Raw genomic sequence first — 12,307 nt, forward strand, 5'->3', positions numbered from 1 at the left:
TAACAGCATGAAAAATATTAAGATCTCTTAATTCATGCTCTAAAAAAAAATCAGAAATTGTGAAAAAGATACAAAGTATATTTTCTTCTTGTACCATTTAATTTTAATTATGGTTTTATTCTTAGTATGTGTAACAAGTTTTGAAGCAAGCCTTTCTTCCAGGATGTTCTGAGTTTGAATATTAAGTCAGGATGGCTTTGACTTCAATGAGAGATACCTTTCTCAGCATTAGATTTTCTTATTGTTATCAGCATATATTTGACATATTTTAGCATCAGGTTTTTCTTTATTTTATTAACATATTTGTCATTTATTTAATTGCAGTCAGAGAGGCCATGGCACCTATCAAGTTTAACAGATGGGGTCTCCCTGAAGTAGACCCAGAAACGATGCAAACAAGTGAGCCCTGGGTGTTTGCAGGGGGTGACGTTGCTGGTGTTGCCAACACTACGGTGGAATCCGTGAACGATGGCAAGCAAGCTTCCTGGTACATGCACAGATACATCCAGGTGACTTCTTCAAAAGTATTTTTCTCTTTCCCAGTTTTATCTGCTTTTAGATGCTTCTAAAAATAATTACATTGTGGTTTTGATTAATTATATGAATTTTGAGAAACTAATACTTAGATTATCTGGTGGTTAGAACATTATACATTCATTCAGCTTGGATCACATATTAGCATTTGGGTAGATGAGTTCAGCTTTCTTACATTATCTTAACGCTAAAATTCAAGCAACATTTTCTTGGCCCCAGTTCTGAATTCCACTCAAGGGTAGTAAGCCTCCCTGCACAACAGACACTGCGAGCAGAAGCCCTAATTGGGTAGTTGGGGAAAAGGAATGAGCTCCATAAGTATTAAAAAGTAAAATATTCGAGTAGTGCATAAAGTAAAAATTAACTACTGCCAATGTTGTTACCTGGGGAAGGTATTTTTAGTTTACTAACAGTTTACAGAACGCTCAGGTTACCTACACTGGAACCCAAGTTTGCTCTGATGAGGCTGATAATCTGGATACAAGAGCTTGATAAAAACTAAACAATGAATGCACAGAGGCAAATAATGAAAAGTAGAATTTACCTGAGAAATGTAAGATGTACAGACTTGTAAAACCTGGTAACCCACATGTCTCCCTTTGGTTCTCCTCGCATGTTGCTGACTCCACCCTAATTTTTCTAGTATAAGAGCACAAAATCTAGAGGAGCTGAAAAGAAATCTCCTGAGACAGAGACACAGCCTGGAGAACCAGATGACAAAAAGTGTGTTCGTAGTGCAGGGAAGTTTTAAGAAACATGATACATGATTCATTCTCCCACATAAAGAGATTTGAACAACTGAAGTTGGGACTGTAACAGCTCAATGTCTTTCTCCCCCATCCATCTGCTCAAAGCCTCTCTGATTGCATGTTTGTGCAATTTCATGCTGTTGGGGTCTGATTTCACTTCCTAAAAATACTTCAACTGAAAGCTTGTTGTTAGTATCTGTGCATATTTTTTCGCACTTTTTCTAAAGCACTGTTTGTGTCCTGCCTTCTTAGACCCTATGAAAATGCTGAGTGTGAAACATCTTTAATCCCTGGCCTGCTTGCTTAATTTCTCAATGCACAGTGATTTTGTCTAACTGTTGTAGGGGAGAGAAGGTATCTTCTCCTTTTTGTCTTCTTATTCAGCCTCTTAAAATACAGACATCATTTATAAAACCCTCCTGTATCATGTTGCTTCCTCCTTAAAGCTTCTCCCCCCCTGGAATGTATTTAATACTTTGGAAAAAATCTGAATAGTCATGGCTTGAGAATTAGAATTTTAAATCAAGCAGACTTGTGATATTAGAGCATTTCTGTTACCCTTTGCAGGTTTCAAGGCAGCTTATTCAACCTTACAGTCTCACCAGGAAGCTAATGGGAAAGCCTTACAGCAATCTTCACAGGAAAGTTTCCAAATGGCAAGTGTCACCTTTCCAGCTGTTAGATGAATGGGTTGCCCAAGGGCATTTATTTGGATGTGCAGCCCTTGTAAAATCTGGTTGCTGTGGTGCAAAATGCTGTAATTTGGCAATTTACTTCACCAGTGTTTGGACCTGGTAGAAATTTTAGTGACTGGAGGAGTTTGTTTTTAAAGCAGCTGTTTTGAGAAGGGTAAGAGAAGGATTGTGTTGCCCTACTGTTTATAGGGACAGGTGTGTGCAGGTGTGCCTGCCTTTGTGCTCATGTGTGTGCACATGCATTCAGTTCACAGCTGAACTGTATTCTGGAAACTTCCAAAAGCAAATGAAGAAACACCCTTACACACCACCTTACTTTCTCTCTGCTGTGAGATTCTAAAGCAGGCAACCATGCTGTGAACTGAGTGTTTGAATCAAGTACACATAAAATTTTAAATAAATGCATTGATACTGTCTATGTTTCAGTTAAGGAGTAGGTAGCCATTTCCAAAATCACCAACTATTGCAGCACCAGGATCTATAAACGATGCAGTCAGTCTTCATCAAAATAAAACTATTCCATAGGATTTCTCAACTGATACAAGACAATGTCAAAGAGTGTAACTCAAACCCACCATCCTGACTGCTTGCAGAATGCAGTGTTTTAACAGCACGCTGCTTGTATCCCAACCTACTCCAGGCAAAAGGCTAAGCGAACAGATGGGGCTGATATGTGCCCTGAAACTCCAGTCACTGCAAGCTCTGGCACGTGGTCAAGTCAGGCGTGAGATCCAGACTCCAGGACTCTTCAGCAGAAATGCCTTATGTTCAGTACTGAGAGTTATTTACAGAAGCTTCTTGGCTGCTCTTATGCTGGAAACTTTCCATCATTAGTTGCCTAAATATCTCCTGCCTCTTAACATATTCCTCCCACTATATGAGGCATAGGTTCATCTCAAAAATTGTTGCCTGCAGCTGTGTCAGGTTAGTTTCTATAAACATGACCGGTCAGAGCCTAACTAAGGATAGCTGTAGTAGAACCTGTTAGGAAATACAGTCAGTCTTCCTAGAACTGTTCCTTGCAAGACTTTAGAGATCCAAACAGAATCAGCCCAATTCATGCAACTTTCTACTACTCACATTTTCTCACAATTCAACCTCTTGATATTCTGTGAATGACGTAAAAATTTCAATTAAATAATCTTAGTGATTTATTTAGTTTGGATATTGTAAGCCTTTGCTTTTGTCTGACAGTGACTTTATGATCCTGTGCAGAAGCAATACAGGCTGCTGTTCTCTTCTAGGCCTCAGTTACCATTCATTTTTTTTTGATCAGTGAATGGATTTAGTAGTATAATAGTTATATTCAGGGTAACTCACAATTTCTGCAGGACTAACTTTTAATTTTCTGTGCCTATCTTGAAAGCAAAGACATTTACAGTATTTTCTTACTGGATGACTGTGGCAGTCTTAATGCTTCACTCCTGCTCTATTCATACACCTACCTGTGGGCTATTTTCCCATATATGATAGTCAAGCTGCCATCTTCTTCTCACTAAAATCCCTCTTTTAAAGTGAGGTTTTTTTTCTAAATCACAGTAAGTTTTCATTTATTTAAATCTATTTTCTTCTTTATTGTAACCTTCCAGTGTGGAAGTTATATTCTTTTATATTTTTCCTAGACTGAAATGTACATGATACATTTAGAGAATACAGGTTTGGATCCCAGCTGATACAAATTGCACTTCACTAAGACATTATTCAAGATGAATTTTGGGCACATTACAGTGTTATTTTAAAACATGATTGTGTATTTTCTATTTTTCCTTTACCTATGCTGTCAGAAAATATATGGGCTTTGTATCTGAAGAGTATAGTGTTGATTGTTTATCAAGATTGACCATTCTCATATATTCCTTGAGCATGCATGAATATACATTATTTCATAATCAAAACCAGAACTGAGAGATTTCCAGGAAGCTTGAATTTGAAGCCATTAGTTATGTTGTCTGTTTCTTTTCAGGACAACTGCAGGGAAAAAAATTAATGTCCCTTTGTTTAGCTAGAACAACGTATGAAATGCTAGCACGCAGCAATAAGGCACCATTTGCAAAAAAGGTGAATTAAAGGCATGTTCAGGAAGCCTGGTAATTTAGTTGTTTGCCTCTGAATGAGCAATATGTCTGTTACAGAAAGCCAGGAAGGAGCTTAGAAAATCTCTGTCAAAGTGGACAGAGCCCTGAGCAAACCTGCTGTAGCTGACTGCTTTGAACAAGGAGGTTGGACGAGGTATTCCCCAGGTGTCCTTCCAACCACAACCATTCAGACATTGTATGAAGTAATATAAACATATTTACCACAATTAATTAATGGATAATTGGAGAGAGGATAGCAGAAGCAAGGGAGAAAATACATGTTTTAAGATCAGACTTGAAAACGAATAATGCCAGAGTAGGATGGAAGTATTCAGGAAAATTCCAGGCAGTAGGACTTGTGGAGAAGGCTCTCTGTGAAAAATAACAGTAATACAACTACTTGCTTTCACAGTCTGTCTTTGTTAAAGGCAAGAAAATGCAGTTAGACCATATCGCTCTGGTTAGGAATTTTCTCTGTCTAAAGAAAATTAATGTCAAAAATTGTATTGGGTCTAAAGCTGAGTTCCTGTCTCTCAGGCCTGCACTGCAGCTCGTGTGCTTTTGCCTTCAGGCCAAGTCCTGGTTAGGGTAAGGTAGAGCCACTGCTTGCAATGTGCTGGGGATTTTTCACCACCCTGTTGTGGTCTCCAAAAAATTGTCATGATTGCAATATTGTTAGCTCAGCTGGTTGGCATCAAATTAAGAGGAAGAATGGGTCACACTTTTTGTCCTCTACTTCTGAAAATCAAGGGAAGAGTTATTATAAATAAACTCTTGCCTGCAGGCTTTCTTTTCCTATTTGTTTGTTCAATGTCAGGGAAATCCTTCATTATAAAGATGATTTCACTTTCAGGAAGCTATACAACATTTTTGTTTGCCAAAAATTTTGCTTTGTAGAAAACAATGCATCAAGGTTTATAAAATATATTTATTTTATAAGCATTGTGCTGAAAGGAAAGAAACAGCAAAAAAAATAGAGCAAATAAGGAAATGATAGGAAGGAGGGGAAGCAGGGAAATAAATCTCCAAAGATGTGTTGCCACTGACTACTAAACCTTCAGCTGCATCCTGCCCCTGTGTGTCTTTAGATACTTGGTTTATTCCATTGAAACCTTTGATATTTCTCCCCCTGCCACCTCTGTTTGGGTCACTTCATCATTAGCAAACCATTAGGCACATTTTGTGGGGTCTGGGTGCATGTGGGTGGAATTCTTTGTGGTTCTGAAGGGAAGGCAGGAAAGATGGGCCCCTATATATGGTTTGGTAAGTGTCTTTAGACTGGTTTGAATGGTGGCATGCAGAAGGCAAGGCCTGTTCCTGCATGGGTTATTTTCAACCATGTGCTTCAAAAGTCTGTCACTGCTTTGGTGCTTTTTTGTTATGTATAGGATATATTTTCTATTCTACCACGGAAAGGTCACTAAGAATCACTTTCAAGCAGCATTCATTTTAGGTGGGAACAACTTTTAGAGATTTAATTGTCCTACTTGGGCAAAGAAACAGTACAATGGAACTTGAGCTTCATATTCGGCACTCTCTGCCTATTTGTGTACTGCAAATGACACAGCTGTACAAGCTATGAGTAGTTTGTTATCAATCCTCAGACTGAAATGTATTCACAGAGAACATTTGAAGAATTCTGAATGACAGAATAATTCAAAGTAGAAAATTTGGTTTATTGTGCACATGTACACAAAGAGTGAAGTTGACCGATTTTCCTTAAGTCTTTCTTTGATGTCATTCTTACAGAATGAAAATCAAAGACTTTTTTGTAAGAGTTCAGTATATCAGTGTTGATTTCAGCAGATTTCTCCACTTTCAGATATGTAGGAGACAAAAGCTGGCATTTAAAAAATGCTTTAATTTGAATTGTGTGATCCAGGATTTTCTGGTTTGGCACTGCAAACAACATTTTGCAGTTAAAATATTAATTAAGAAAAGCTAAAAAAAAAAAAAAAAAGAAAAAAGTTAAAAAGACAAAATCAAACTTAAGGTGATAAAAAGACAATACTTTCTTTCATTTTTCCCTCCCTCTTTTTGTTATTTGCCAGTTAACAAAAGCTTTTGTGATGTAGAATGCCAGGCTGTTTGGTTTTTGAGGAACTCAGATTCTCCTGGTGTAGAAAAATAGCACTGTGGAGTATGACATGGAGAAAGCAGTGAGCATTCAGGAAGGAAGAAAGGAGTCATGTTTGGCTTTTTATAAAGTGTAACTGCATTGGCCTCCAGCTGGGAGAGGTCATGATACTGAGGCGAGTTTGGTCCCAAGTGCTAGGGATGTTTAGAAATCAGCTTTTCTCAAAATGCCCACCATTAGTGACCCATTCAGGTTTGCATCATTAGTCTGGGACAATTCCACTACTTTCAATGCTTTAAGCCATCAGAAATTTTGGCCCCAAAATCTTTGTCTGAAGATTCAAAGATTTGGGGTCAGAATAGTATGAGTGGAATCCACACAATCCCAAAACCAAACAGGTGCAAACTCTCAGGCTTTAAGCCAGCCTAGGAAGCAAAAAGCACTAAAACAGACAAAAAAATTCCTCATCCCATCTGTGCTTATCAGTTTTCACAGGTAAAATTTGATTAAGTAAGTTCCTTAAAAAAATCCAAATCCCCAAAAGGCAGGAATTCCTGAGTGGCTGAGGTTTTTATTCTGCTACAGAAAATCTTCTCCAAACTTCAAGTACTGGTTCTTTTTGTCCTGCTGAAAAAATCTTTTTAAAGATAGAAGAAACTGCTGTGCTCTTAGCTGTTACTTTAATTAGAGTGTAGGGCTTCTCTGTGTTGGAAGTTCCTGCTTTATTTCTTTGTGATTTTATTGAGTCAACCATTTGAGTGAACAAAGATTTAAATTCTACCCACGACAGACTGATTGGGAGGCTGTTCAGTACCCATACATGGAAAAAGCTTTTCTCTCTACAATTTTTATATTATTAGATGCCTCACAGCCACTGAATCCTTTTCAAATGAAAACAAAAGTGACTGTGGTGGCACAGCCATAGTGTGTATGATGTTTTTGATGGCAATCAGACTCTAACTTTTTTCAGTCTTGAAAAACTATTCATAGTATATTCCTACTACTGCAATTAAATATAACCCAGTATTAGTTTTTCATAGGTGTGCCATTGTGGAAGCTATATAAAATCCTTCAAGGTGGAGCAAAAATAAAAGAATAAAAGGAATCAGGGCTGAGTGATCCTCCATGTGATGCTTTCCCTCATTTTTCACAACTTCATATACTTTTTATAGATCAGCACCTGAGAAGAGAACTAGAAAGGGTCCATCCGCATAGCCTGGGTTTTTGCAGTCTCACTGTTACTGACTGCTGTAGGGAGCAGAGGTGGCTCTTCAGAAAGGCTGAACAAACATTTGGACTGAACCAGGCTTATCAGTACAAGATATAAAGTAGCTGTTTCTTCATTATTTGTGTTACTGTCATTCAGTTATTTCCAGCATAGCATAGTATTTCAGCATGAAGACTGTTTGGGCTGAAGATGTTACATAGGTGAGTGTTTGCATGTTTTGCTGATTTGTAATTCTGAATACAAAGTAGAATATTTAAACTTTGGGTTATTATATATTAATTATTCCCTTATAAGGACTAATAATAAATTGTATAAAAATAGAAAAATCTGTGGTTTAGTGTTGGTTTTTTGTTTTTTTTTTACAGTCCTTATATGGTGTTGCAGTTTCTACAGTTCCAGAACTACCTCTCTTCTACACTCCTATAGATTTAGTGGATATCAGTGTAGAAATGGCTGGACTGACTTTTCCAAATCCTTTTGGCCTTGCCAGTGCAACCCCTGCTACTAGTTCTCCAATGATTCGAAGAGCATTTGAAGCTGGATGGGGCTTTGCTGTCACTAAAACATTCTCCCTGGATAAGGTGAGGAAATAGCTTAATGTGTATTTTGCATGTAACCACGTCTTTGTATAATTGAAAAATCTTAATCTTTGGGGAATGGCTCTGTTACAGCCGACTGGCATAAAGATAGCAGGGAAGGGTATGATACATTGTGTAGTTCAGCTCTTCTGTGAGCTTTCCATGGTGCAGTGACACAATTTCTGGTTGTTTGTTGTTACATTCTGTCCTTTTATTGCCCCAACTTTTAATATTAGTCAATTATTAAGTGAAAAAAATCCATGTTTTAAATACCAAAGTGAAAATGTTTTCTGTGAAGGATCAGAATGTAAAGGGAATGAGTAACAGCTTTGTCACATAGCTCATGAAAGGCAGATTCTGTGCCAGAGGCTGCCAAGATAAGCCATTGAGCTGGAGGTGCAGTTGCAATGTGATAATGTGGCTGCAAGGAGGAGGCTGGGTGGGTAGTAGAACAGATAGATGGAGGCAACATGAAACCAACCCTACGGAGAGAAGAGCACAGTGACATCAACCTTCAGTAACATGTAGTGGAGGAGGAAGGAGTTAGAATTAAGTCTTGAAGGCTATGGCTCAGTGTGGCAACTTAAAAAAGGCATTTGGTGTAGTTTTAAGTGTGTAGTTGCTTGTTTGAATTCAGGAGAATTGCCAAGTTCTTGTTGCTACATTCAAAAAGGTGAAGTGAGACCGAGCAAGAAGTTTAGACATTGAAAGAAAATAACAGCTCTGATAAACAGATCACAGAGAAAAGAAACAGGTTTTGGGCTGATATGGTTTGACTTATGGAGGGAGGAAGAAAAGCAAAGGTGAATCCTTGAACACAGGCCTGAGTAACAGTGTGAGTAGCAATGTATTGTTAATCAGTAACAAACACTAGTGTGGGCTGAAAAAAGCTTTTGAATTTCGATACTAGGGCCTTTTATTCTTGGTTTAGAGTGGGGATGTACAAGGGTACTGATGGATGGAGCAAAAGAGAAAAGGTGGATTTGTTTCTCTGCCACCTTTCCATTGGTAAGCACCATAAGTGAATTAACTGTAGTGGGTGCCCCTCTGGTATAAGGAAGGTCTAAGGACAAAATGCTGTATTGCTGCAGAATACTGTAAAGTATGTCAGGCGGGATTCTGCTGCCACTTACACCTGAAATAGCCCTGAGGAAGTACGTGTTTGTCTAGATTGTAGTGGAGATTCCAATCTACTTCACGGGGCTTCTTATTAAAACACTTTTTAGGACATAAATGTCATTCAATTGTTTTTACAACTGACTTACATGTATAACATACCATCAGCTGTAATTATTCAGTGCCTAGGCTACAGGCAACCCATAGCAAGTACTGAGACTTATTTTTTTATCAGTTTTATTGCTGGTATGCTGGCAGTCCTGCCAGACTGCACACTGATTACTGTGCATCTCGAGAGCTAAACAGACACAGGCTGAGTTCCAGCTTGGGTGGGAGTTCAGGAGGAAAGACATGCATGTTGTAGGAAGTGATGTTGGTGCTATACTAAGCAGCAGACTCTGAGTCATTTCTGAAATGGCGACTGTGAAGTGTTCCACTGGATGCCATGCTCTGGAGGTGTGACTCACATGAAGATCTTTCGAGATTTTTTTTAAGTATTTGTTGCAGTAAGATATTGCAGGTATTATTTAAGTAAATACATTCAGAAAAGTGCTATCCAGTGAGTTCTAGTTCAATGATTATTATTTCTGCTTAAGCTTCCTTCTAATATTCAGCAGGAAACATTACTCTGTGCTTAAACTCTTGAATTGTGTTGTGTCTAGTAGAACAGTGTCCCACCCAAGTGCTGCCTAGGATTTCTGTTATTGTATTCTTCCTAGTACTGCACTTCCCACAGGTGTATTTGTGGCATGATTTGAGGTGCTTGGCTGAGAAGTGCTGCAGAAGCAAAATTGCTTTTATTTATCAGAGTAACATGGTACTTAATACTTAAAAAAACCCTATTTCAAATGGGAAGAAAGGCTCAGTAAAGTACAGCAGTTCTTATGTGAACTGAATATTATGGAAAGACGGCTCTTGTTAACTTACTGCTAGAACAATTTTTTGGTATAGAGTTTGGAATATTACAGGTTGCCATAATGTGCTAACTTTTTTTTTTTTTTTTTTAACTTCTGATTATGTATACATAAATCTTGTGCAGGGAGCAGAATGCTCGCTTGGGCTGTGGTACCAACAGTGGGGATTTCACACTGAGCTGTCCTGCCCAGTCAAAGCAAGCTACACAGCAGGATCAAGAGCGAAGATTTCCTGATCTAAGCCTTTGGAGCTGTTGGGAGGAGGAGCAGCTCCCCAGACAGTACAGTTCCCAAGAGTGGAAGAGCTTCTGGGAAGGGAGAGAGCTTGCTAGACACAGTTTTTGGCAGCTGAAGCTTTTCCACTTCAGCCTTGATTGTTTGTGGTGCAAGTAGGATTCAGTGTTCTTCCCTCATCTCCTCATTTTGTCTGTCTTGGTAAGGCTTAAATGATGGGGTTCCTTCTGATTTGCCAAGCATGACCTGACTGTGTGGCCATGGGGAATTTAGCAGCAGCAGAAATTCCCCCCTTTTCCAAAACCAATGACTGAATTTGCCACTGTGTTCAGACACTGATAGGGGAAACCAGTGAATTCCCTGTTTACCATGGGCATCCTTTGGCACTTCAGCAAAAGTGACTGATGCAGGCTAAATATGAGTGACATATAGGCGGTGAAAAGCATGTACAGCCCAATCACAAATTTCCATACATTAACTACAGTGTGATGGAATAAGGTCAGAGAGAAAAACATGATAAATCTTGGAGAAAGGGGATCCAAGGACAGAGATAGAAAGGACTCAGGCTGGAGAGCTGTAATTCTCATAAGACACAGGATTTATTTCATATGAGCTACTTCTCCTTTTCTCTCTTTCATCATCTAGCACAGAAAGCTCTTCTAAAACACAAGGCCAGGGATCCCTGCAGCCCATGAGAGGCCCTACTGCCTTGCACAGAGGAGCTGTTGGGTAGCAGTTCAGCCTCTGGACCGTAATTTACTCCCTTACTCTTTCTAATCCTCATGTGTCATGGCCTCACCTTGAAAGCTTCACATGCTGCCCAGAGGGAGTTAGCACAGAGCACGCTGTTTCCTGCCGTGCTCCTTCCCTTTCTAAACACCCACTCACACCTTGCTCATAATTGTCTTCATGACAGCCTTTTGTAGCATTTTCTGTTTGTAGGGTGAGCATTTCCACTGCAAGTGGTTCAGCAAAGTTTGTTCTTGCATGCTACCGTACTACTGTTGAAACCTACAAAAAGCTAACGTAAGAAATAGCTGAAATTCCTTCTAATTATAGTGTTGAGCAAATATTAATCGTAGGGGACTGTACCTGTATGTGTCTGTTGCTATCTGTGAGGGAGATAGTGACTTGTAGAATTTTATTTACTAAATTAAACATCTTTGCACAGCTGCTTTAGTGTCAACTAGATTTGATTTCTTCCAGAAAAGGGAGTAACTGCTTTTGAAATGGGCAATCACTAGGAAAGACAAATGGTAGCAGAATAGAAGTGTCCCTTCACACACCTTTTTCTACATTCATGTCTTCCCTTTTTGACTGTAGGATCAATAGGTCATTGTTCTGTTGGTTCAAACAGTATTTCTGTCTTGTTCAGATAACTGTATGCAACATATTATTTGTAAATTCTGTTTGCAAGGTACTGAAGGGAAATGGGGGAGCTCCATATCAGAGCCCACAATAAATGTATACTAATTTCTACCTCTTTTAGAGCTGAAATGAACAGAAAACTACATGCAGAATGACAGATTCTGCGTTAATTAGACACATAACTGTGAGTGGGAGGGTTTTAGGAGAAGTGTTATGTGGAGCTGGTTTATTTACTAAGAATTTATTAGTGAGTATTGTTTAGAACACAAAATTTGCATTGAAACCTGTAATCAGAAAGTTTGTATAAACATAGTATCAAAATAAGTCAAAGGTTATGTGAGGTGTGTATGTCCCTATGCCATATTCACTACCATAGTGAGGAGTTTATAGCAGAAATTAGGGTTTTATCAGCTGAATTCAGGCTTTGTTGTTCTCTCACTGCATTGTACAGGCTGTTTAGAAAGATGAAAAAACAACTGAGTTAGCAGAAATGTTTGCTTTGATTTTTAGATGCTTCCTTCACTTCTAAGATTTAATTCTGATTAATCAGATACATCTGTCTTTATTTTGTTGTGACATGCATTGATTTGTGATGCTGTCGCTTTCAATAATGCAGAAACAGTTGCCTTTATTATGAGAACCAGCAGAAATCACATGCAGACTTACTTCATTTTTAATCTTTAATTTTTTTCATTACGTATGGAGCAAGTTGTGTGGATGATTTTAAAAACAAAATTAC

At 38.6% G+C, this 12,307-nt stretch overlaps 1 protein-coding gene across 2 annotated transcripts in view; it reads left to right on the forward strand.

Annotated features, from left to right (window-relative positions):
- DPYD (dihydropyrimidine dehydrogenase) overlaps positions 1–12,307 on the forward strand; it is a 345,448-nt gene that overhangs the window by 174,486 nt on the left and 158,655 nt on the right. For both annotated transcript variants that reach the window (XM_005520957.3, XM_088060496.1), the window contains exons 12-13: positions 325–509; positions 7,724–7,939. In XM_005520957.3, coding sequence (XP_005521014.2) covers positions 325–509; positions 7,724–7,939 — 401 coding nt within the window. The remainder of the gene's footprint in view (positions 1–324; positions 510–7,723; positions 7,940–12,307) is intronic.

Source organism: Pseudopodoces humilis, chromosome 10 (genome assembly GCF_049639895.1).
Source record: "Pseudopodoces humilis isolate 2021_Gansu_Grassland_sample_001 chromosome 10, ASM4963989v1, whole genome shotgun sequence".
Lineage (NCBI taxonomy): Eukaryota > Metazoa > Chordata > Aves > Passeriformes > Paridae > Pseudopodoces > Pseudopodoces humilis.